Source organism: Panthera pardus, unplaced genomic scaffold, assembly GCF_024362965.1.
Source record: "Panthera pardus isolate Hobbes unplaced genomic scaffold, ASM2436296v1 HiC_scaffold_13, whole genome shotgun sequence".
Classification (NCBI taxonomy): domain Eukaryota; kingdom Metazoa; phylum Chordata; class Mammalia; order Carnivora; family Felidae; genus Panthera; species Panthera pardus.
The window spans coordinates 58,570,429-58,597,849 of NW_026526688.1; the positions used below are offsets into that span (position 1 = coordinate 58,570,429).

The following is a 27,421-nucleotide window of genomic DNA, read 5'->3' on the forward strand; positions in this document are numbered from 1 at the left end:
TTTATTCACGTCTAGAAGTGAGCCCTTTGACAGTGTGTCAACACTTATCCAGGAAGTACTCAATGTTTACTGAATGAATGAAGCCAGTTTGGAATTTGTTAAAAATAAATGACTCTTTTATAGCCATTTAAGAATTTAAAAAAGAGGGGCAGCCTCAAAATCGTCTCTCATTAAGTGCTCACATGGAAAACTGTGCATTCCATTTTGGTGATTCGGGAAGGTGAAATCACAGAGATAACTGGGGGTGGAGCAGGGCAGTGGAAGGTGGGGAGGATTATTCTGTAAGGAAAGAGGACAGAGAGCTAGACCCAAAGAGATAAATCTAAATCCTAAATCTAAACTAAGTCCATAATGAATGGTCAGAAAATCCAAGGGGAGGGAAGACGCCAAACTTCGAGGAGACCCTCGAAATATGTTTCAACATTCCACCCTCACTCTCAAATGTTCACATCTGAAAGTTACGTTGGAAATCACCTGGGTCGCCTTGGTGACTTCCCGAGATGGTGCCGATACTTATATAATGAAAGGTCAGTATGAAACGCAACAGCGTCCAGGGGCATGAAACGCGCCAGCTGCTCTGCCAGAGAAGGCCAGCCAGGTAACCACCAGCGCAGAAATGTGGGGTGCGTACCAGGCCCAACGCAGTTTAGGAAGCCCGCTGCAATGGATCAAAGCAGCCACCAGATGGTACTCCAGGCTTAGGATCGGGGTGGACTTCCGGCCCTCCCCACCTCCCCCTTCACCCCCACCAGCCCCTCAGCAAGCTCCCAGGAGGGCGTCCAGGCCAACCCTGCCGCTGTCTTGCGGCGACTCCCAGCTACGAGGTCAAGAGTCGGGTTCCCTTTGAATGGACTCAGGCACTGGCCCAGGGGTGCAAGTGCCTCGCGGCAGGCCGTTACCCGGCCCGCCCCGCGCAGAGGGCGCTGACCCCAGGCGGGCCGGCGCGCGCGGCGGGCGGCCATAGGCTGCGGCGCTGGGCGGGAGGGGGCGAGGTAGGCCGGGGCGAGGTGGGACCTGCCCCGGCCCCCGCGGTGGGCGGCCGGAGCGCGTGGGGCCCGGGCCCGGGACAGGCAGCGGAGCCTGGATTGCGGTGCGCTGGGCCAGTCTGCCACCCGGCCCAGGCCCGTTAGGGACCCAGACGCTGAGCGCAGTCCCCAGCCGGGGAGTTTCAGCGGCGGGGGGACGACCCAGGTGGCGTTTCCGGAGTTGGGAGGCACTACCTGACGCGGCTATTTTGTTTTTCTAGTTTTCAGCTACCGAAGGTTGGATATCGGACATGAATTACTCACGGTTCCTCACGGCCACGAGCGCAGCGAGAAAGCCTTCTGCCATCCGAATCATGAGTGAGTCCTGGGCTGGCGCCTCTGCTCCGGGGCGGGGGGGGGTCTCGCAGAGCCACTAACGGTGGTGCCTAGGGTCCGCGCCAATTGCACTCTTTCATTAAACTGTGAAAGCCTCTGTGAGCCAGGCTCTGCGTGCAAACCTGAAGCAGGCACAGACTTTGTTTTCGGAGAACTCGTGCTGGAACGGAAGGCACCGAATTGGTTATCTCTGCTCCAGTGTAGCAATAGAGAGAGGGGCACAGGTTGTTGTGGGACACGTCCTTGCAAGAGGGAGGGTGTGCTGTCTAGAAAGGCTCTTGCCGGCAACATCAGTAGATGTTGGTTTGGCACAATGTGCAGGTGTGTGCGGAGTTGGGAGGGTCTGGTAAATTGGAGAGAAAGGAGTGAGCCTCGAAGCTGGACAGTCCGGTAGGCGCTAAATGGAGGAGGGTTTTCTGTTATCATGGTCCATTGCTTACCTTCCTGATCCCTCCGCCTTCTTAGTTGGACATCTCCAGTCTTTAGTTCCTCCACCAGTGAGGCCGGTCCAGAAGAAGTTATTTTATGTGCTTATTTTCGACTAGCATTCTGTCACTAGAAATTGTTCAGCTTTACAGTTTTATGGACTATAATGCAATAAATACATCGAGCTATCTCTGTTTATGAAAATCTTCACTGAAAGTGTTTCTTCTTCTCTTCCAAATTTATCATAGCTGAGACATTGAGCAGGGCACCGAAATCGGTCATCTCCTTGGCTACTGGATCACCAAACCCCAATACATTCCCTTTTAAGACTGCTGTTATCACCGTAGACAATGGAGAGCCCATCCAGTTTAATGAAGAGATGATGAAGAGAGCACTTCAGTATTCTCAGAGTGCTGGGTAGCTATCAATAGATAACATAATTTTGTTGGTTTATTTTCATGAGTAATATTCCAAGGCCCATTGATAAAGTGGTGTGTCTTTTTTAACTGGGTATTCAACAGGTAGGAAGGTTTGGGGTAGAGTTTCCAAAGAATAATTAAGAGTAACAGATGCATTGAATGCTTAACACCCCCTCCGTGACTGCTCCTTGACTTGAAATGATGGGGAGACTCAGAGAAGGCTTCTAAGAGGAAGTACCATTGGAGATGAAACTGAAAAAAAAGAGAGAGAGAGAGAGAGAGACAGAGAGGGAGAGCTAGAGGAAGAAACCAGTGGGATAAAGGAGGAAAAGGACGATCCAGGAAGGAGCAATTTTAAGTCTGGGGGTAATTTTGTAATAATTAGATTCCCTTAATAGTTGCAGACACCTATGCAGATACTTAGCCCTCAATGCAGAGGTCTTATTTTCTTAAAACAAAGTTGGAACATACACTTTATGATTTTTCTTAGCTGGTCTTCTTCCAATGATAAAGAGTAATTTATAGAGTGTCTACAAATTATACTTCATTAAATTTTCTTTGTTCTGTGATTAAAAAGGACACTTAAATATAGCACATTATGTAAACATGAATTATGTGTAATAGACACATAGGCTTTTCTTTCCATGATACAAAGAACTTGAGATTGAACTTCCAGGTAGCCTATGGAAAATTTCCTAGGATAACAAAGAATTGATGATGCAGTGAGTGCTCTAGTGTAAAAGAGACCAGGCTTTGGAATAAGAAAGATGGGATTCATATCTTAGCTCATTTAATGTAAGCTGACTAATTTATGTGAATTTCTTAATCTCAGTCTGTTGCCTTCTACTATAAATAGGGATATTAATATTAGCAAAAAGCATTTGAAGATTTTTAAATTGAATGTATAAAGTGCATAATATAAAGCTACCATCTAATTCTTATCTACTATTATTACAATTTTTAATACTATAAATTTGAAAATACATTTTATGCTGTAGAATCCCCGAGCTGTTGTCCTGGCTAAAACAGTTACAAGTAAAATTGCATAATCCTCCCACCATCAATTATCCAACCAGCCAAGGAAAAATGGACTTATGTGTAACATCTGGCAGCCAAGACGGGCTTTGTAAGGTAAGACTGAAAGGAAAGGGAACCCCACATTAAGAATCATATTTATGTTCAGGGCGCCTGGGTGGCTTCAGCTCAGTCATGATCTTGCAGTTTGTGGGTTCGAGCCCCACATCAGGCCCTGTGCTGACAGCTCAGAGCCTGGAGCCTGCTTCGGATTCTGTGTCTCCCTCTCTCTCTGCCCCTTGCCCACTCTCACTCTGTCTCTCTCTCTCAAAAATAAATAAACATTAAAGAAAAAAAAATTTTTTAAAAATAAATATGTTCATAAATACACTCCTCTCACCTAACCACAAGAGGATCATGTTTTATGAGTTACTGGTAGTCTATCTTTACCTAGAATTTTAAACATGGAATTTAAAGACATTCACTAACCTGATTTTTCTTCAGTGTAGATCATGTGGTTAATAACCCATAGCCAGGAGTCATTAAAACAAGATTCCCATGAAGGGAGTGCTCAACTCCTACCAGAAGCTTAGTGAGCACAGCTTAATTTCATCTGGCTCAAAGACTCAGGTTACATTTTGATTTATGTAGTTATGAAATTTCAATATGATTTTTAAATTCTTTAGAGGGGATATCCTGATAGTCCTGAAGTGAAATGTAAATCTTTTGCATGGCTGCTTATATAATCATCTGTGTTCACAACTGCTTACATCTGGACTTCTTGGATGTGTGCTTCCCTAGATCTCTATGTATGTCTGTCTCTGACTTCTTTCTGGGTTAGTTCTCATGTTATCTCTCTCTCTCTCGGTGTCTGTCTTTCTCTCTGTTATTCCATCTGCCTCTCTCCTGGGTTATAGGAAGTCTATAACCACCATTGGGGGGTTCTCATAATAAAGAGACTGTACCTAAGGTTCTCGATTTCATCTGCTTTTTTTCTTTTCTTTTTCATGAATAATTAGTCCTAAAGATTCTCTACACTCAGTCTTCATATCTAGATTAAAAAGTGCTCTTACTTATCTTAAACCATAGTAGCTTTGTTTTTCTTATGAAAATGTGAAAGCTGTAATCTCGTTAGCTTTAATGAATTTAAAAAAAATTTTTTTTAACATTTATTTATTTTCAAGAGACAGAGAGCAAGGGGGGGAGGGGCAGAGAGACAGGGAGACACAGAATCCAAAGCAGGCTCCAGGCTCTGATCTGTCAGCGCAGAGCCGGATGTGAGGCTCAAACCCACTAACTGTGGGATCATGACCTGAGCTGAAGACGGATGCCCAACCAACTGAGCTACCCAGGCACCTCAGCTTTAATGAATTTTAATTAAATTATTATTACAGCATGATGTATTGAAGTAATAAGAATATAATTTTTCCTCCCTATTTTTTTATTTAATTGGGGGAAAAGGAAGATTAGCTACTGTTTGAGTGTTTGCTTGAAGAGAAACAGTTGTGATTCCATAGACTAATATGAAAAAAGGTCTTTTCAGTTAAATTCTTAGGAAGGTATACTATGAACTTTTTTTTCCCAGAAAGATGCCCAAGACAATTTCTTTATCTGTCACAATATCCATCATATCAAAGGAAGATAGCATAGATGGTCAAATACATCAATAACTCACTCATTTACACACACGTTATTATAGAGGCCTTAGTGGGAATCTGGTTTACTATTCCTTCCATTTTGTTCTCCAAGATAGATATCATTTTAGTCACCTGTGTCTCTTGTCTGCATCTATTAAACAGTGCCACCAGATAATAAACAGCCCTTCTTTTCATTTAGGTTATTTGATATCCTCATGTCCCCTAATGGACATAGAAAATGTACATAATTAGGTTTTCATTTGACCTATTGACAATGGACATGCCACCCAAGTAATTTGTTTAGTCCTAGGATGTCCTGTAAAGCTGAATCACTTGGAAACTTTCTGGAGGTGGATACTGTTTGTCATATAAGGCCAAAACCCCATAAGGAAAAAGGAAAGGGAACATCCTGGGCAAAATCAGGAAACAAAAGTCAAATTGTCTATCTCAGTTGATAATGGCCATACTGTTTGTCATGAGATACAGGTTTAAGATGAGGAAGGAGAGGCTTGAACCAAGGATTGTGACACACCACAAGGAAAGAAAAGATGATTCCATGAGTTATGTAAGATTTAGTCATAATAGACCCCCTTTGATTTAGGCTAGAAGTACCTATTGTCTAGGTCATATTGTCTGCAAAATCTCCTAAAATTTGTCAAGCCTGTCTTACCTGACCTCTAAATATCCTTTAACATTGTCAATCTTCCCATCCTTTCTGAAACACTCTTCTCTGATTCTCTCAACACCTCACTGGCCCAATTGTCCTGCCTTCTTTGCAGTGTCCCCTTCTACATTTCCATCATTTATTAGACTTCAAGGCTCAGTCCTCAAACCTCTTCTCCCCTCAGTCCATATACTTTCCCTGGGTACCTCTATTCACACCCTTGTGCTCATCATAGCTAGTAACTTACACGTTCCTTCCAAATCCATGTTATCCATCTGTCCACTGGGAACTGTGACAGAATGTTTCAAAGGCATCTCAAATCAGAACATACTCATCACCTTGTCCCCCAGAGATGGACAACTTTGTGGTTCTGTTTCTCAGTGAATAGCATTACTCCCTCCAGGAGTCAGTCTTCATGGTTCCCCTTCCTCATTCTTCTATAATCCATAATTGTGTTCTCTTGGCATGGATTTTCTAAATACCTCTTCAGTTCTCCTCTCCACTTCCATCGTCACTGTTGGTCAGGCTATATCTGCATCTTTCTCCAGAACTACAGCAAAAACGTTCCAGAGAATCTCAAAATTTCCCAAACTTTCCACATGTGTTCTCACTCATCTTTTTTTCTTTCATATTGCTGCCAGAAATATCTTCCCAATATGCATATCTGATAATGTGACTCCTCCTTCCCAGCCTCTACCTAAAATTCTTACTGGCCTCATGTGGCTTGAATGCCAACGTGGTATTTCTCTGCCTACTTCTATCAGACCTCACGCCACCTTCCTCTTTACATTCCACTTTAAGCCACAGAATTCTTTCAGTTTCTCAAAATGTACCTATTGTGATCCCCTATACCATCTCATCACTTCCTCAAGGAAGCCTTCCCTGAATGCCTGGAATTCCCTGATTTCCAAGTCCTCTTTCAGTGAGCCCTTATAGCATTGTGCATCTATAGTTCATAGAACTCACCATTGTTTTTAAGTATACATTTATTTAGTTATTTGATTAGCATCTAGCTTTCCCATTGGACTAGTACCTCCATGAGGATAAGAACCTTGTTGCTCTGCTCATCATTTTGTCTCCATACCATACGCTGGGTTGGCTTAGAGTAAATATTTAGTATATTTTCAAAGAAGGAATAAAAGGAATAAATGAATTTTAGAGTCAAGCTAGTTATCTTACCCTAAAACAGAGGTTGGAAAACTATGCATAGCTTGAAAAACCAAATCTAGGCTTCATCTGACTTTATAAATAGAGTTTTGTTGGAACTCAGCCACACCTATTGGTTTACGTATTGTCTTTGGCTGCTTTCTCACTATAGAGGCAGAGATAAATAGTTGTAATGGAGATATTATGGCCCACAAAATATGTACCATCCTGCACTTTACAGAAAATTTGCCAACTCCTACTGTAGAATCCTAATGAGCTCAAAAAAAGGGGCTCTAAGAATTGAAACAATACTATCCAACCTAATCTATGCTTCTTTTGTTAGGTGTTTGAAATGATCATTAATCCTGGAGATAATGTCCTCCTTAATGAACCTGTTTACTCAGGAACACTTCAAGCTGTGAGTACACATTTTTATAAAAGGCAACTCTCTTTCTTATAATAAATAAGAAGAAAACATTGTACCTTTAGAATTATCTGTCCACTGAAAAATAAGAGGAGAATCTTAAATGATATATGTAAAATATGTTAAGTGTACCCTCCACTTTATACATTTCTTTTTACAAAATCTAAATATGTAGACGTTAAAATTAGGTTGTGCAAAATCACGTCCAGCTTTCTTCATGTTTCACTTGAAATGCAACTTCATTTACAAAACCGTATTTTTCCATTACCATCTTTTATTACCGTATGCCTAGGTATAATCATGTTGTATGTCAATTTAATATAACGGTAAGCCAACATGGTATAATTAGGACTTTCCACTCTAGCATTAAATTAATGGGACTATAATATCCAGAATGAGGAAGCTGGTCATCTGGCTGTGCTGTGCACTAATCAGAACACACCATAGAGAATTAGGTTTGTTTGGGGCACAATACTTTAGGATAGCCGTGGATTGACTTCTGCATGTCCTCGGGTTAACAGAACTGGAATAAAAGGGTGGAAACTACAGGGAAGCTATTTCAACTCAATGTAATAACCTCCTAGCCATGAGCCTCACCTGGCTCCTGACTGCCTAGGGAGGTAAGGTACTTATTGCCCATCACTGAAGGTGTTCAAAGTTACTCTGAACTGTCATTTAACACAAGTGTTAGAAAAGTAATTCTAGCTTAAAATAGGGAAATGAATGAGATGACCTTTATGCTCTGTTGATTCTAGTATCATGGATTCTCTCTTTTTCAAGTTTAATACCGTCTTTAAAATTAATACATAAAACAATAATATAGTGTTAATGAAAGGCATATTTTCTCAAAACTTCTAAGTAGGGATAAAATTGATATTATAAAAAATGCTTTTCCTATGAACAACCTGAAAAGGAAATTAAGAAAATCATTCCACTTATAATAACAGCCAAAAGAATAAATATCTGAAATTAAATCTAACAAAGGGAGCAAAAGACTGGCACTTATAAACTATAAAACACTGTTGAAAGAAATTAAAGAAGATCCAAATAAATGGAAATACATCACCTATTCATCAATTGGAAGACTTAATATTGTTTAGATGTCAGTAATACCAAAGCAAACTATAGATTCAACATAGTCCCTATCAAATTCCAGTAGCCTTTTTTGCAGAAATAGAAAAGCCAATTCTTAAAATCATATGGGATTGGAAGGAACCCAAATGGCCAAAACAATGTTAAAAAAGAACAAAGTTGGAGGATTCCCACTTCCTGATTTCAAAACCAACTTCAAAGCAACAGTAATCAAAATAGTGTGGTAATGGTATAGGGATAGACATATAGACCAATGGAATAGAATTGAGTCCAGAAATAAACCCACACATCTATGGTCCAGAAATAAACCCACACATCTATGGTCAATTTATTTCGGTAAGGGTACCAAACCATTCAATAGAGAAAGAATAGTCTCTTCAGCATATCATGCTGAGACAACTGGATTTCCACATGGAAAGACAGAAATTGGACCCTGACCTCACACCTTATAAAAATTTAACTCAAAATGTATCAAATACCTAAGTGGAAGAGCTAAACTATAAAATCTTAGGAGAAAACATACAGGCAAATCTTCATGACCTTTGGTATGGCACTAAATTCTTAGATATGATACCAAAAACGTAGTCAAAAAGAACAAAAAATAGATAAATTGGACTTAATCAAAAATTAAAAACTTGTGGGGTACCTGGGTGGCTCAGTCAGTTAAGCATCCACCTTCGGCTCAGGTCACAATCTCATGGTTCATGGGTTCAAGCCCCATGTTGGGCTCTGCTGATAGCTCAGAGCCTGAAGCCTGCTTTGGATTTTGTGTCTCCCTGTCTCTCTGCTCCTCCCCTGCTTGCGCTCTGTCTCTCTCTCTCTCTCTCTCTCAAAAATAAACATTAAAAAAAATGTTTTTAATTAAAAGCTTTTGTGTATCAAAGGAAATTATGAAGAAAGTGACAATATAGCCTACAGAATGGGAGAAAATATTTGCAAATCATATATCTGATAAGGACTTAATATCCAGAATATATAAAGACCTCCTGCAACTCAACAACAACAAAAAAATAACCTAATTTAAAAATGAACAAAGGACTTAAATTAATGCCATGAATTGTACACTTAAACAAAGGACTCAAAAGACTTAAATTTAAAAATGAACAAAGGACTTAAATATCTCTCCAAAGAAGATATACAAGTAGCCAATAAGCACGTGAAAAGTTGCCCACCCTCATTAGTCATTAGAGAAATAGAAATCAAAAACATAGGGAGATACTACCTCACACCTACTAGGACAGCTTTTTTTTAATGTAAAATAACAAGTATTGTTGAATATGTGGAGAGATTGGAACCCTTGTACATTGCTTGTGGAAATGTAAATTGGTACAGCCACTGTGGAAAAGTTTGTCAGTTTCTCAAAAAAATTGAACGTGGAATTACCATGTGATTGATTAGTTCAAGTCCAAGTATGTACCCAAAAGAACTGAAAACTGGAGCTCAGATAATTGTACACAAATGTTCAGTGCAGCATTATCCATAATGGCGAAAAGGTAGAAGCAACTCAACTGCACATCAACAAGTGAATGGATAAAGTGTGGCACATACATATGATAGAATATTAGTCAGCCATAAAAAGGAACAAAGTTTTAACACATGCTACAAAATGGATAAAACTTGAGAACATTATGCCAACTGAAAGAAGCCAGAGACAAAAGGACAAATATTGTATTACTCCACTTATATGTTTCTTATATCTAAAATAGGCAGATTTGCAGACACAGAAAGTTAGTGGTTAGCAGGGCCTAGGGATAGGGAGGAATGGAGAGTTACTGATTAATGAGTACAGAGTTACTGTTTGGAATGACGAAAAAGTTGGGAAATCAATAGTGATGATGGATGTACACATTGTGAATGTGATTAATGCCATGAATTGCACACTTAAATATGGCTAATATGGCAAAATTTTTGTTGCATACCTATTTACCACGATAAAAACTAAAGTAAAATAATTGCTTTTTCTTAATGACTGGATACTAATTAATAATTACTAAACTCCTTATATAATGCTCATGAATGTAAAACCAATGTCTATGTAAACACATGCACAAATGTTTTCACCTACCCAAGCAGAAACTGTGTGCCACACTGAGGAAGTGTGCAAGTAGGCAATATGTATTTATTTTATGGCCCAATATTAATTTGTTTTATTCATGGTAGATGTGCTTTCTTAGACTAAGAATTTTTAAATTTGTCATAAATTTGTCTGGATTATTCCCAGTTAGTACATAATTCCACATTTGACTGCTAAGAGTGTTTGCTTATCCTTTGGAAAACTTTATTTTCTGAGAACCTCACTAAATTATTGTTATTTCTTAAGTTTCAATTTTTTTTTAGATTCATCCAAGAATAAGACTCCACAAGATTTTTATAAAATTAGGTCTATAAGCAAGGCCGCTACTCGCCATCTCAGGCTTAGCAGTTGGTGAAATGTGAAATACTTGCACATACCCTGGTAAACTGCTGCCCTCCCTGTACCTCCTCATGCCCATCACCACCCTGGCTCCCCTGGCCCCTCCCCTAAGACCACCCTTAACTTCCCATCATACAGAATTAATGCAGGGGACCTCCAGGACTCTATTCCAGTCAGATACTGTTTCTGATGTTCCCATGCTATATCACCTGTTAAGTATTTTGAATATCACCTCTGCTAATAACTAATTTAGGTATTAGCATAACAGATGCTTTCTGTTTAACTTGCTTTGTCAAAAAAAGAGCATTCATTAATAAACATCTACTTTATGAACCAGTTCTAACTATAATTATAAAGATAATTCAGTCAGAAGAGGCTAGGTTATGCTGCATAATGAATGACCCCAATCACATTGGCTTATGGCTAGAGAGGTTTATTTCGCTTATATATTCCATGTCCACCGAAAGGCAGCCGCAGCTCTGTTCTATGTCATCTCCATCCAAAGCCCCAAGCTGACAGAAGCAGTCTCTATCTGGGACACTCCCAGTTTCAGAGCAAGGGGAAAAGAGAAATAAAGAACCACAAGCTGGGATTTTAAAGCTTCTGCCTGGAAGAAACATACATCACTTCTGCTCACAATTTATCAGCCAGAGCAAGACATAGGACTGGTCAATCCTGACACAGAAGAGCAAGGAAGTATACTTCTTCCTCTGGAAACTGGCAGGGGATATTGTCGAACAATAATGGAATCTACCCCAGGGCAACGATAAAATGAGAATATACAACATCAACCTTTGTAGCATAGACAACCTTTGTAGCATAGAGCTGAGTGCAGGTTTATATGTTTAAGGGTCTAAATGGTCACATTCTTGGTTAGTATAAGAAGAACGATTGATGACACATTTTGTAATCATGTCTGAACTTGGGCTTTCCTTTTTTTTGTGCTCAACAGCTAATGCCACTGGGCTGCAACATTATTAATGTTTCCAGTGATGAATATGGTATTATTCCAGACTCCCTCAAAGAAGTACTTTCCAAATGGAAACCAGAAGACTCAAAAAACCCCAAGAGAAACACCCCCAAATTTCTTTACACTGTCCCAAACGGCAACAATCCTACTGGAAACTCATTAACAACTAACCGCAAGAAGGAAATCTATGAGGTATTTTAAAAGAAGGTGTATGTGGCCATGTTCTTGTTTATTTTCAACGTTTGAGAAGAGTACTGTGCAAGCTCTCTTATTAGCCTCTTGCTTACAAGGAAAATAGCTTTTAATAAAAGGAAGTCCTCTATGCCAAGGGCTCTAATAAATTTAAACACAAGAAATTACTCCATCCTTTGTTAACTATGAGATTTTTCTTTTCCTTTAATAGATTATTTTCATATAAAAGGAAATAGTATTTTTGACCCGATATTAAATTTTAGGAAGTTATTTAATATTTGACCCCAAGTTTGATTTTCATTATTATATATTTATATTTTCAACTTGTCAATTTTCTTTCCTACTCCTTATCATTTCAGGTTACAAAGAAATTCTTTAAAAATAAAAGGAATGCTCCTTTTGTAAAGTCTCTTTTAGGTACCTGACTATGATGCCTAAGCTTCCACTATAAACATTTTTTTAAAAAAATCAAAGGGTGCCTGGGTGGCTCAGTCAGTTAAGTGTCCAACTTCAGCTCAGGTCATGATCTCCTGGTTCATAGTTCAAGCCCCACGTCAGGCTCTGTACTGACAGCTCAGAGCCTGGAGCCTACTTTGGATTCTGTGTCTCCCTCTCTCTCTGCCCCTTCCCTAATCTCTCTCTCTCTCTCTCTCAAAAATAAATAAACATTAAAAAAAATTTTTTGGGGGGCATCTGGTGGTGGCTCAGTCGGTTAAGCGTCTGACTTCGGCTCAGGTCGTAATCTCACTGGGTTTGTGAGTTCAAGCCCTGTGTGGGGCTCTGTGCTAACAGCTCAGAGCCTGGAGCCTCCTTCAGATTCTGTGTCTCCTCCTCTCTCTGCCCCTCCCATGCTCATGCTCTGTCTCTCTCTGTCTCTCAATAATAAATAAATGTTAAAAAAAAAAATTATTTAATAAATAAAAATTTAAAAAAAATTTAAATATCACACACATACCTAGCTATACAAAAATCTTTGAAAAATAAGAGAAGTATGCCTTTTGTAAAGTCTCTTTTATGTACCTGACTGTGTTCCCTAGATTTTTAGCTACAAATAGCTTTTATTTATTTATTTTTAATTTTTTTTAATGTTTATTTATTTTTGACAGAGAGAGAGAGACAGAGCATGAGTGGGGGACGGACAGAGAGAGAGGAAGACAGAATCTGAAACAAGCTCCAGGCTCTGAGCTGTCAGCACAGAGCTGGACATGGGGCTTGAACTCACAGACCACGAGATCATGACCTGAGCTGAAGTTGGATGCTCAACCGACTGAGCCACCCAGGTGTCCCAGCTAATAAGTTCCAAATAAGGGGTACCAGGGTGGCTCAGTTGGCTAAGTGTCTGACTTTGGCTCAGGTCATGATTTCACAGTTCATGGGTTTGAGCCCCACATCAGGCTCTGTGCTAACAGCTCAGAGTCTGGAGCCTGTTTTGCATTCTGTGTGTCCCTCTCTTTCTGCTCCTCCCCAGCTCATGCTCTGTCTCTCTGTCTCAAAAATAAAAATAAATGTAAAAAAAAATTTTTTTAAATAAGTACCAAAGTCATATTAAACTGTATAGACTGTACAGTGGAACCATAAAGAAAGCTTTCAAACAGTTTCTTTCACTCATTTATATATATTTTTTGAAGTATTGTCTTATTTTTCACACATTCCACGGTTCTGTCCGGAGTTCTCTTCTTATTTACGTACTGCTCCCAGATAGTCTCATCCAGTTGTATGGCTGTAAATTTCATTCTATATCATAGAAATGCCTTTCCCCTGAACGCCAGACTTCTGTATCCAACTTCTCCATCCAATTTATGTTTCCAACATCCAACGTAAGTGTCTAATAGGCATTTCCAACCTACCATGACCTAATAGAACTCTTGATTTAGTGCAGCCACACCCCAACCTCCAAGTCACACCCCTAACATTCTCCATCTCCATAAATAGTGCCACCATAAACAATCACCTTTTATTCTTCTCTTTCCCTTCTCTCCTCTCCCAACCCCCCCAGTTCATCCTGTGGACTCTACCACCAAGTGGATCCAAATCCCCCTGTTTCTCTCTTCTCCCCTTAGTCCCACCATCTTCCCAGCCACCACCTTCCCTCACTGGTCTGCTAGTATGGTTTCCTCATTGGACCCCTGCTGCATTCCAGTTTTGATCCTCAACCAATTATTCTTCACACAGCAACCAGGCATATATGTCGTTCCCCTGCTGAAATATAAATGTAAAGCCAGTCTTATGGTCTTCCTGTTTACAGTCCTCTTGTGACTTCCCCTTGCAATTAAAATAAAATCCAAATTCCTTCATCTGCTTCCCAAAGCTATGTGACCTGGTAGTCTTTTTCAGGCCTTGTCATTTATTATCACCTTCTTGCTGCAGCCCCCTAGCTTTCTTTCCATCCCTTAAACATGTCAAGTTTTTTTTTTCTTTTTTTTTTCCCCCCACCCAAGGGCTTTTGGTCTCACTCATCCCTCAGCTTAGAATCTTCCTTGATATTTGCACAACTGGCTCCATCCTGTGATTCTGAGCTCTTGCGTAACCTGGTCAGGACAGGCTTCCCAATAATTCACCCTGAAATAGCTACCCGATCTCTCTCTCTTCCTCTCTCTTTCTCTCTCTCTCTCTCTGCCCCCACCCCCCACTCAATATCACCCTGCTTAATGTTCTCTCTAGCCCCTAGAACCTCTCATCTGTATTTCTTCTCTTCGTTATCCATGGTCTTATGTATATCATCTTTCCCAGACCTTGGAATGTAAGTTCCATGTGAACGAGAGGCCTCAGTGCCTTGTTCATCCCTCTATCTTCATTATCTACAACAATAAGTAGTCAGTAGTTTCTTGGATGGATGGATGGATGGATGGATGGATGGATGGATGGATACAAAGAATTATGATTCCAGTCAGCTTAGACAGTTCTTAAGAATTAAATATATGACTTTAACCTTTTTTAGCTTGCAAGAAAATATGATTTCCTCATAATAGAAGATGATCCTTACTATTTTCTCCAGTTCAACAAGGTAAGTGGTGATATGAATTTATTTCACAATTGGAAGGTAAGTTGTAAGTTATTACACTGATTTGATTTTAGCCTGGCTGCTGAGTCAGAGCTAATCTATCTTTATGTTGAAATTAAATAAAATTATTAGTAATTTGCTACCACTTCAATCTTGAATCTTTCAGTTTTATCACAGAATTGGTATCTCTCGTGTCTGGCATTACTGCTCTTTCCAGAAATAGACTTACCTTTAAAATAGTAGCTAGCTCTCTATACCATGCATTTGGGCAAACAGTAAATCAGGGCTGACGGTCTTCTTGAACTCCAAATTCTAGTTCATAGCTTTTTAAACATCATACAAGGGATATGAGGTAGGTTTCATTTGGGATATGAACTAGTTTCTTGGCAGTGGCTGACTAGAATGATGTCTGCAAAGGATTGGGAAGCTGCACCCACACTGAAAGAGAAAGAGGGTCATGCCCAATTAGTGATGTCCATTATGGACATAGGAAAAGGCTTTACTGGCAGCATGCCACATATTTTCCATCCCTGTCCTGAAGGCCTGGATTCTACCTGCAGAATAATGGGTTTTTAGATTCTTTTCCACTATATATGCATGCCACTTTTCATGATCATGCTCTCCTAATAGATAGCAGCGGTGGTACAGACTCCCAGTGCCTGATTCTTCAAAATCAAACACTATATTTGCTCTCATGTCTGCAGAGAACATATACTTGCATTCAATGCTCCCTTAAAATCTGCTGGAAAGAAACCAAAACTCTTGATTTTTCTATATAACTTGCTGAATACCACATCTACTTACCTATTCTTTACCCTCAACATGACCGGGCCCCTTTTCTTGTATGCATCTACATTGAAGTCAGTGTTGCAGATTGACTAAATTTCTCATCTTGTTTTATCTCTCTAGCTGTTCTAAGGATCATTCTCTCTCTAAATAATCCTGACTGCTGCTGGCCCTCTTCATTTTGGTCTAATCCAGACAAATTTTTCTTGAATCCTTCCTCAAAATCTGCTGATCCTGGATGTCAACCTTTGAGGCTAGGAGGTCCTATTTGAGGTGTCCCTAAATTCATAATAATAGCATCTTAAGCAAATGAATAAACCCTTCTGTGTGTTTCTGGCAGAAAAGCCATGAAGAAAGACGGGTACTAATAAAAGAACATGCATCTCTGTTTCTTATTCCATTTTAAAGGGTTGAGATTAAGGTAACAGAAAAGATGGCTGTGTTCCTATCCAAACCTATGCTCTGTCCATTCTCTACACAAAATAATTATACAGTCACTAACAGAGTTCTCAAGCTAACAATATGTATTTTTTCCATTTCAAGTCCTGGGCACCAACATTTCTTTCCATGGACGTTGATGGGCGTGTCATCAGAGCTGACTCTTTTTCAAAAGTCCTCTCCTCTGGGTAAGCCCTTGTGTCTCAACTTATGGCCAGATCTAAAAAAGATAGACTGTACCTGAGTGTCTTTTAGTCCAAATAATTCTCATTTGAGATACTTGTATTCCCTTTACCTTAAAGCATCAGTTTGATTATTAATATATGCCTTTTCTTTCTTTATTCATCTCCAGAAATCAAAGGTATGTGGGCATTAATCTAAAGTTGTAGTGGGACTGGTCAGGTTTTGGGTTTCACATATGAAAGAACACACTTCAAAATACTTGGCCAGATTTGCATTGTATCTTTAATGTAGTCTTAAATTTGTATTTTAAATAACAAGTAGTTAGTTTTATTAGAACGTTTTCGTGGTCTAGACCCATTTGTCCCCAGGTTACAACTGTCCTCCTAATGAAGGCAGTAAAGTCACATGTAATATTTGTTAATACAGGATTGGTATTGCACCCTTTCTCTTTTTGTGCAGATTGAGACTAGGGTTTATAACTGGTCCAAAACCCTTGATAGAGAGAGTTGTCTTACACACACAAGTTTCAACTATGCACCCCAGCACTTTTACACAGGTAAGAACAATTTCAGAAATAGGTTTTGTTTTTTTTTTAAACAATGAGAATAGAAAATAGATATTAGCAAGTAAGACTGAGTTAAGGTGGCAGGGAGTAAGTCACTGATACTGAATCTCTAGTTCCAATATGGACTGAATTAGAAGATCAGATACCACAGATGTTTACTCTAAAAGGCAAATCAGGAATGCCTGGGTGTCTCAGTCAGTTTAGTGTCCAACTCTTGCTCTTGGCTCAGGTCATGATCTCATAGTTAGTGGGTTCAAGCCCCACGTTGGGCTCTGCACTGACAGGGTGGAGACTGCCCAGAATTCTCTCTGCCTCTACCCCACTCATGTACTATCTCTCTCTCTCAAAATAAATAAACTTTTAAAAAATGTTTTTAATAAATAAAAGGCAAATAAGAATTGAATTGACCTGGTGTTTGCAGTGTAGACCAAACTCCTTGCAGGTCTTGGTGTCTTAGTCATCTTGTGTCCTTAGCATCTATCCCAGGAACGCCATAAAAACTTTGTTGAACTTGAAGAAAATGGAAGTGGCCTTACTGAAGTAATATAACTTTAGCTTCATTGTCTTGGAATCCATATTGAGCACAAGGATTCCAAACCTATTTAGGAACTTCTTGTTTGCCTTCATTGCACACGTGCTAACCTCCCCTAAAGACACTGGTTGTAATGCATTTTAGTTTAATAATAAATAAAGTAAAATTTATTTTGGAGAATGTATAAATTTCCTCACAAGCTTTGAGAAATTGTTGGATGCATCCCTAATGCAATCTTTAGAATCAGTACTTAATCTTAGGTAGAATTGCTACCTAAGAACTCAAAATGAATAGAACGGTATCCTAAGACCAGGACACTTGTTTGATATTGTACATTCCATAAAGAACATATCCCCATTTTTATCAAGTTGGGGTTTTTTCCCATATTTTTTGTCCCTGTTATCAACAAAACTTCACTATCCATCTATGGCATTAAAGCTTTCATATTATATAGAAAAATCACTGAGAATCTTATATAACTATATATCTACTATATATTTTTTATATTTAGAGAAGCAATATAGTATGGTAACTAATGGCATGGATCTGGAGCTAGACTGCCTAACTTGAATCCAGGCTGTGTCTGTGACCAGCTGTGTGACCCCAGGAAAGTTCACCTAACCCTTGGGCCTTGGTTTCCTCACCAGTAAAGTAGAAATAATAGCCTAATTGGGGTATTATGAAGATTAAATTATCTACATATGTAAATATATTGTAATAGTTTCTGGCATATAGCAATATAAATATTTGTTATTGTCATTGTTATTAATTCACATTTATTTTATTATTTTCTTCTTTTTTAAGCTTTATTTATTTTTGAGGGAGAGACAGAGCATGAGTGGGGGAGGAGCAGAGAGAGGGAGATGCAGAATCTGAAGCAGGCTCCAGGCTCTGAGTTGTCAGCACAGAGCTCGACGTGGGGCTCGAACTCACAAACGAACTCATGAACCATAAGATCATGACCTGAGCCGAAGTCGGACGCTTAACCAACTGAGCCACCCAGGCGCCCCTAATTTACATTTATTTTAAATCACTATGTAAAGCTGGTTCAGCTTGTTATATTTTTTTGTGGTTTACAGGTAATCAAGAGTGATTTGCTTTGATGTCACTTTTTAGAGGGTGAACCATGACATTTGTTGTCTTATCTCTTTTAGCTTCTAGTATCACAGCTTCTACACCAATGGGGAGAAGAAGGTTTCCTGGCTCATGTAGAGAGGTATTGCAATTTAGGTTCCAAATTTTACATAGAAATGTAATTCTTTTTATTCATTTTCATTTTTGAATTATTCCAAAATAACGGGAGAAAAATGCAATGGTACAAAGCTTACCAGCAGACAGGTAAACAAACATGCTGTGTTCCCATTTCAAGTATTCAACATTTTAAACAAGGTGGAAAACAGATTCCTATAGACTTTGGGTTTCTTCAATCAAGCATGTATTTAACACATACTTTTCATTGTTTGTTTCTTCCAGGGTTACTGATTTCTATAGGAAGCAGAAGGATGCATTAGTGGCAGCTGCAGACAAATGGTTAAGTGGTGAGTAGAACATATATCCTGTCCTGTGATAGACACTAGCACTTTTATGAGTGGGGAATAAACACCGCATAGTGACTGATAATAAGCCTGGGAGAAAAGAAACAAGAGTCCAGAAGTATTCTTGCCAAGAAATGGTGCCCTGTAAGTAGTCTCAAAAGTAACAATCTGCAAACCCTGGCACTGTTCTACCTATCTCTACATTACCTGTCCGCTGCGAAGAGCTTGTGGTTTAAAGGGAGAAAAAAGGACCTTTTAGTCTAAAAACCCATCAGCAATAACTTAAAGCTAAATGATGCCAGTACTCAAAAGGTTTTAGAGTTACTTCAAAATTTCCCCCAAACAGCTGAGGAATTGTCAAACAACAGTATACTCCTTTTCTAATCAGACTGTATAAAAACAAAATAGTACATTCTAAAGCAGTTCTCTCATTACAGATTACTTGCATTCTAATCGTTAACCTCATTTATCTAATATTGTCTATTGCTAATGTGATTGCAGGATGGTTTAGATTTAATTTTCTACTAATGAATTACATGGTTTTAATTACATCATTAAAAAAGCCTTCAGTATGATTAACAGTAAACAAAAGGAAAAAAAACAATTCCTTATTTCCGTCATATCTTGTTTCTTGTAAGCTCTTGGCAAATACAGAATTGTCTTTTTGATAAGAGTACTATCCTACCACTTTGTATAATGGAGTTAAAGAAAAGGTTCGATTCAAAAGCGAGTTTTAAAAAAAGATAATTAAAATCAAAATAATGATCCTTCCTTCTTGGTTTCTCTATCCTAATACTCAATGAAACTTAAAGCCTACAAATGCATGTGGTCTTGAATTTCAGGAACTTCTTTTCATAATTAATTACATTCTGATAAAAACTCTAATCCACTGGACTTCAAAACTATTACATAAAAGATAGGATTTATTGAAGCACTGGAATAATGTAGGAGTTAAGGAATCTCCTAAATTTGAAAGAGCCACATTTGGCTTCTGTATGGTTCTAATTAAGGGAAGTAGACATAGGCCATAGACTCCTCACACAACCCTAAGACTGACTAAAATTAGAAATATATACTCATGTATATATCTCCCTCTCTACCTTCACCACCTCTTATTTGTGAAATAAACTCAGAGCATCAATTGTCAGGAGTCATAAAATTCTATGTTTTAAAAATGCTATCTCTGAAGGAACATTTTTAGAAATACTAGTTGACAGTTACTGCGATTGCATCATTAAGTAACAGATTTGACATCATCAAAACTGGCTTTAGCAGATATTTATTCTCTTCTTTGGTTTGTAGGTTTGGCAGAATGGCATGTTCCTACTGCTGGAATGTTTTTATGGCTTAAAATTAAGGGCATTTATGATGTAAAACAACTGATTGAAGAAAAAGCCATTAAGAAAGAGGTAAAAGGGGAAAAGAGTTGTACTTTTTCTTTAACATGACTTCTTACTTAAAGTAAAAGTTGCCCTCCACTCCAACCCATAATATTTTAATATCAGATGTTACCTCCTATCTCTAGATCTCATGTCTCTAGTAATATTATTAAAATCATAATAGATTTTTGAGTCACATAATTATTCTTCTGGTCTACATTAATAATAATATGGTCATCCCAGCTACTGGTTAGTTTAGTAGCTAAGAGCAGAGGGGTTTTTTTTGCCTTATTAAGAAAGTAAAACACACTCATGGCAGCAAACTTGGAAAATACATAAAAGAATCATGAAAATTTTTTAAATAGCCTACCCCAATTTTGTGACCATTTGTAATATATTTTCTTGAGGGGCTTGTCTAAATCTAGTATTTTGGCTCTGCAATTATTTTCCATTGTCAAAATTACACAGAAAAGTTTGTATCTTGTTATTTCCACTTAAAATCAGACTATAAGGACTTCTAGGTTTTTTGTTTTTTGGTTTTTTTTTCTCATTTTGTACTTAAACCTACTTAGTTATCATTCAGGGGCATTGATTAAGGTGAAAAATCTAAATATTTTCAAAATTGTTACCTAATAAGGTATCTTTTCTCCGTGAATTAATTCTTTTATCACATTTTCCATTCTTTGTAAACACTAAGATCTGTTTCTAGGATCACTTTTGTCTTGAAGCAGGAAGTACAAGCAAACAGATTGTGTTAATGCTAGCACAGGACCACACTAGTGCCTGAGACAGGAGGTGGTCTGGACGTTGAAAAACTCATGTCCAGAGATTAGACGTGGAAGCCGACTACCTGGACTTCAAGTCAGGCATCCTCTCTAACCATCTTACTTGACGACAAGGCTCATCTTTATTCATTGTTCTAATCCTACTAATTCTACATACTAAGTACTTAACAAGTACTGACTTATTTCAAAGAAATACATATTAGTATAATAAACCAGTTTTATGTCTCCTTTGCTTTTCTGCCAATGCCATTATCATCAAGAACGTTTGATAAGTGGCTATTTATTTGTATGTATCTCTGAGCTGGGTGCTAAGGATATAGACCTCAGACTTTCTTGTAGTTTTTTCAGTGTTCTCCATATATCCCATATATCCTGTTGCATGTAACCTTTTCTTTTTCTAAATAATCTCTAACTTTACGATCTCAACCTTAGCCCAATCCTGGTCATCTTGTAAAGGGATTATTACTACTCCCACCTTCTCTTACAGCCCCTTGCTTGTAATACATCCCCAAACTTTTCCACTATATTGGGATAAATGATGGTTTTCATTTTATTGTTATTCAGGACACAGAAACCCATCTTGTGCCTTGAAATCTCTTCCCCAAAATGGCCCAAACCATGTCACTCCCAACTCATCTTACTTTAGCAGACAGTGCCCAGATTTTTACCATGTAATAATCCTTTTGAATATCATGATTGTATTAGACAACATTCTCAAAGACTTAACACAATCAAAGTTTATTTCTGACTCACATAAAACTTTTAAAGATGTGATCTGCAGGCAACTCTGTCCAAACAGTGAATCAGAGACTGTAGTTCCTTCCTTCTTGTTGCTCTTCAGTCTTCAACCCATGGATTACACAATGGCTACAAAATGGAAAGAGCATGATGGATCACACATGGAGAGATTTTTATGGGGAAGGCCTAGAAATGGCATGCATCCCTTCACATCCATTGGCCAAGATTTGGTCATATGGCCACATATAACTGGAAAGAAGCTGGGGAACAGAATATATTTCTATACCCAGGAAACAGAAGAAATGGAGTTCACAGTCCGTGAGCCAACTGCCATGGTGCTCACATCAAGAATACCACTTGTTCCCACCACTCTGTCTTGACACACTTACATAACATTTTTTAGTCATTCACTTCATTAAATTTTTTACCTCCTTTTAGTTCTTTGGCCAGACCAATTTCTTCCCATCTCAAGGCCTTTACACTATCTTCTCCCTAAAATACTCTTCCCCCACTTTTTGCTCGGCCAACAACTACTTATCTTTCAAGTTCCGGCTTAAAAGTTACTTCCAAATTTGATAACTTAAAAATGGTCTTTCATTGTTTGAATTTATATTACTTTTCTAGTTGGTTAAACATTTATTCATGTTTATTACCATTTCTATTTCTTTTATAACCTGTACTTTGCCCATCAAAGCTCGAATTTTAGTGTTTTTCTTCTTAGTTTCTTTGTATTTTTTATATGGAGAAGAGGTAGCATTTGCCATATTTCTTATAAACATTTTTCCAGTTGGTGTGCTATTTTATTTATTATAGGACATACAGAATTTTTATATACAATGATTTTTCTCATGATTTTCTTAAGTTTTTTTCAAATGTAAAAAGTCTTTACCCACTCTGAGATTAGATCTACCTATATTTCCTTTAGTTTTTTTTTGTTTTAATGGTTATTCGCTTGTTTTCCATAAACTCTCTTAGATATTAATGCTTCCTGGAAATGTTTTCTACGCTGATACCTCAGCACCTAGCCCTTACTTTAGAGTGTCCTTCTCTTCAGCTTCTCCAGAACAAATGGATATGGTGAGCACAATATTCTTTTCATAATAACACTAGATATCAATTCCACTTTTTTGGTGCTTGTGTTCATTTTGTGAGTTATAACATTATTTAATGTCTTCTTGGGTTTCTCAACAACAGGTTTCAGTTAAAAAGTCATGAATTACTATTAAAAGACACACTTTAACAGTCATAAATAGACAAATTCACGAGACCAAGTTGTAGTTAAATTTCCTTGTCTTCGTGAATAGTTTTCAGACTTGCTGAACAGTGTGAGCAGATTATTAACATGTTATGAAGAAAATTTCTTTCCTTCCTTCATGGAATTAACATGAGTCAACAGTACAAATTCATGAAAGCCATCAGTCTCTTTCTCTGAAGAAAAATGTATCAGCAAGGGTCAAATACAATGATATTAAATTCATCACAAGTCTGGGTTTAGCCAAAATAACAAGAAGCAAAGAAATGAGTTCCTAAGGACTGTGTGTTTGGGAGTCCAAATAGAAGAGCCCTAATTGAACAGTGCCCTTAACCTTGAGAGAAGAGTCTGCACTTGCCCTTGCAGATGTATTGGTTCTTGGTGTGTTCTTTATTTACTTGCTTTCTCATGTCGCTAAATATACTTTTCAGAAGTTATGTCTGCTTTAACATATGAATAGAGTTAGACAATTGAAACAATATATAACGTATGTTCAGGTGAGAGATCATATGAAAAAGTAATTAGTGTTGTGGAGAAAATGGAAAATAATGATCTTGAGGGCTATAAGAATACACAAAAATCCTGGAACTCTGACAAGCCTATATCTACATGTATTAGTGGACATTGCTGGCATCCTACCCTGATAAAGCTGATGTTAAATTTGACTTTCCATTGATTGAGTTCAACCTAAGATACTCTTTGTGTGAACTTTTTAAATTATCACAGACTTTTCCTAAGTAGCAGCCTAATTTCATTAATTCTTATCTCTTTCCTATTTTAGGCCTTCCAGAGATTAGCCCAAATTATTAAAGAATCTTTATGAAGAAACCTTTATAGTACTCATGGATTTTTCAAATAAATTATTTTTATGATTTAGCAGGAAGAAATGATCGTTGGCATTAGACTTACAGGTTAGATTTCATCAAACGTGTCATATCTGTAGTAATTTAACTAGATGACTTTTAAAGTGCCCTTAAATTCATCAGATTGCCAAAATATATTTATAATCTACTTATACCTTTTGATAAATATTCAACCTGAAAATTATTTTTATCCTGGATTTTATTGTAAAGAACTCTAGCTGCTCTATGGTTTCCTATAAATTTTCCTTGAAACTTAACATTTTACAGTAAATTATTTTGAAAATGTAAGAAAATAAATTCAAAATGGTATATAATGTGAACTCTTTCTATTTTTAGGAAAATTTAATGAAAGCTTGTTGCAAAAATTGTTAGGATTTGTCCATTGTAAATGATTTTCAGTAAGAGGACTAGAGACATTATGTTGTACCATAGATATCCCTTTAAAATAAAATTCTGAAACTAAGCACACCTAAAGGCATCAGACCTATTAATTCTAAATAAGGAAGAGAGATCAGGGGCTTAGAAAAATATGCTACAGTGTATTTTCATAATACTGCACACTTTACAAAAATACAGTCTTATCAGTTATGTAATTTAAATCTATACCCCTTTGAGGTACTTAGGATATACTTTTTAATGATTTTCTTTCTCACCTTTTCAGACCCTTATTTTTCCCATATGGCTATTGATGTAATATATGCTTATTAGAAATTTTTCAAACAATATAGTAAATATAAGTGATAAAGTAAAAGCCACTTGCTGTCTTACCCCCCAGTGAAAACCGCTGTCAACATTTATCATCCATCCTTTGAGATGTTTTTCTATGCATGTGCATGTTATATGTAAAATAATAGGATCTCCTTATGACAGTGTATCACAAATACCCTGCATTTGCTTTCTATTGCTGTTTAACAAATGACCGCAATGTTCCAAGATCTAGTAATTGTTAAGTTGTAAGTTCCTTTAAGGAATTAGGAAATCATTGTTATTTATGACATCCTTTGTGTATACCGGCATACCTCAGAGATATTGTGGGTTTGGTTCCAGACCACCACAAATAAAGCAAATACTGTGATAAAGTGGGTCAAATTAATTGTTTGGTTTCCCGGTGCATATAAATGTTTACAGTATACTGTAGTCTATTAAGTGTGCTATAGCATTATGTCTAAAGAATAATGTGCATACCTTAATTTAAAAATACTTTATAGGGGTACCTGGGTGGCTAAGTCAGTTGAGCATCCAACTCTTGATTTTAGCTCAGGTCATGATCCAAGGGTAGTGGGATAGAGTCCCACATCCGGCTCTACACTCAGCATGGAGTCTGCTCGGGATTCATTCTCTCTCCCTCTCCCTCTCCCTCTCCCTCTCCCTCTCCCTCTCTCTCTCTCTCTCTCTCTCTCAAAAATAAATAAATAATAAAAATTAAAAATACCTTCTTGCTAAAAAAAAAAATGCAAACTACCATCTGAGCTTTCAACACTAATAATCACTAATCACAGATATTAACAAATATAATAATAATGAAAAGTTTAAAATATTGCAAGAATCACCAACACATGACAGAGGCACTAAGTGAGCAAATGCTGTTGGAAACATGGTGTCAATAGACTTGCTTGACACATAATTGCCACAGCCTTCAATCTGTTAAAAAATGCATTATCTGTAAAGCACAATAAAGCAAAGCATAGTAAAATGAGGTATGTCTGTATAAACATATCCACCATAGTTATTAAATATTTTTTTGACATCTGGATGAGATATTACATCTTCCAACAACTAAAGTTCTTGAGCAAAAATCTCATCTCAAAGCTCTTATTAGCTGACTCTAAGCCCGTCTTTATTTAATATTTATTTATTTTGAGAGAGAGAGCATGAGCAGGAGAAGGGCAGAGAGAGAGGGATACAGAATTCCAAATAGGGGATATCCCAAGTAATAGGGCAGAGCCCAATACAGGGCTCCATCCCACAAACCATGAGATCATGACCTGAGCCTACATCAAGAGTTGGATGCTTAACTGACTGAGCCACCCGGGCACCCCTAAGCCCATCTCTGTTTTTAAGACAACCAGTGGTAGTTATTTAGGAAAGTCTGGAAAGACACAGGGCCTGGAGGAGGCCTGAGATGAACCTAACAATTCCACTACTGTAAGAAGAAAGAGGAAAGTATGAATTCAATTTATAAAAGTAAAAGTAAAATAAGCCTTCTGCTTATTCAGTAGTTTCAAAAATAATGAAAATTTCTTAGCCAGCACTATATAATTTCTGGCTTGCATTCGTTAAGTCACCAACAAAGAGTAGTTGATTTACATATTGATTTATAATTCCCAGCTTTCAAGGAAGGGATTACCTCTAACCACAATCTATAGGAATCTGTTTCTTCCAAGAAAAACAGAGTGGGAGAAAAGTAGAGAAGGAGAGCACAGGAAATGATTAGGCTGCCCCTTATTACTCAGTGTTTATTTTCATCCAGGAGATTACCTTCCCCTCATAGAGTAAAGCACTAGAGAACTTTCTGGAGCCACTGTCAATTTTTCCAGCCTCTTGGGAAAGCTGTTTGGCAGTGTATATCAAGAAACGCTAAAATGTTTATATCCTTTAACACAAGATATTAGATAGTGTGGACTGGCCCACTGGACAGAATTCTAATTTCCTTCTCGTGTCTGTGGGCGCGGTGGAAATGAAATACCACATTTCCAGATGCCCTGCAGCTACAGGTCCAGGTATGAGTGAAGTTCCATCATTCAGACGCCTGGATTCAGAACTGAGTTTAGAGGGGAGCAAGTCAAGAGGCAAGGCATCCATTTGCTAAGGAAATGTGATTTTACAGCAAGCAGCTTCTTGGTGTGGGGTTTTCTGATCCTGGCAGAAGAAATGAAATCCCAGGGCTAGAAACTGTCTCTGGAAACCCCATTTACTTTTACACGCATTCCAAACAATTTTGGAAGCCACAGAATATATGACAATAAACACTTCGCTTAAGTTAGCTAGAGTAGTTTCTGTTATCTGCCACCGAATGCCAACCAGGCCAACTGTGTCCGGGTCTCCAAGACCACCCTCAGGCTTGATGGTTCCCTAAAAGGACTCAGAAGACCCAGAAGCTAGTGTAGCCACAGCTGCCATTTATTGCAGCAAAAAGGATAGAGTAAAATCTCAAAGGGAAAAGGCACGTGGGACAAACACAATCTGGAGGAAACCAGGCACAAGCTTCCAAGAGTCCCCTCTTAGCGGAGTCACACGGGATATGCTTAATTCCTTGGGCGATGATGTGTGACAGCAAGGGCACAGTGTCGTCAACAGGGGAAGCTCACCTGAGAGCCTGGTTGTCAGGGGTTTTATCAGGGGTCAGTCACACACAGTGCCTGCCATGGTGGACCTCAGTTACTAAAGCTCCACAGCCACAGGGGGATCTCAGGTGTCCACCGTAAAGCACGTAGTAAAAACGATCTAGAAAAGCAGTTATAGCATGGCTCAAGACCCCAGACATGAAAAACACTCATTAATGAGAATATTCCAAGAGCTCAGTCCCCACGAGCCAGCCAAGGGCCAGTCACAAACACAGCCCTCATTGCAGTGACCCAGATCTGCTGAGTTAACCCTTTACCACCC

The 27,421-nt window shown here is 38.2% G+C and overlaps 1 protein-coding gene across 6 annotated transcripts in view; it reads left to right on the forward strand.

The window, feature by feature from the left end:
• Nucleotides 1-732: 732 nt before the first annotated feature.
• The window catches only part of AADAT (aminoadipate aminotransferase), a 31,981-nt gene continuing 5,292 nt past the window's right edge, over nt 733-27,421 (forward strand). The window contains exons 1-13 of one of the 6 annotated variants that reach the window (XM_019441008.2): nt 733-824; nt 1,247-1,343; nt 2,036-2,204; nt 3,205-3,337; nt 7,011-7,085; nt 11,549-11,758; nt 14,697-14,762; nt 16,089-16,171; nt 16,626-16,722; nt 18,418-18,479; nt 18,737-18,801; nt 20,101-20,207; nt 22,676-22,777. In XM_019441008.2, the coding sequence (XP_019296553.2) occupies nt 1,277-1,343; nt 2,036-2,204; nt 3,205-3,337; nt 7,011-7,085; nt 11,549-11,758; nt 14,697-14,762; nt 16,089-16,171; nt 16,626-16,722; nt 18,418-18,479; nt 18,737-18,801; nt 20,101-20,207; nt 22,676-22,777 (1,236 nt within the window). In that variant the 5' untranslated portion in view covers nt 733-824; nt 1,247-1,276. Of the gene's footprint in view, nt 825-915; nt 1,344-2,035; nt 2,205-3,204; nt 3,338-7,010; nt 7,086-11,548; nt 11,759-14,696; nt 14,763-16,088; nt 16,172-16,625; nt 16,723-18,417; nt 18,480-18,736; nt 18,802-20,100; nt 20,208-22,675; nt 22,778-23,733; nt 24,895-27,421 lie in introns of those variants that run through there. The other 5 variants (XM_019441009.2, XM_053901122.1, XR_008421634.1 and 2 more) reach the window with 5 other exon arrangements.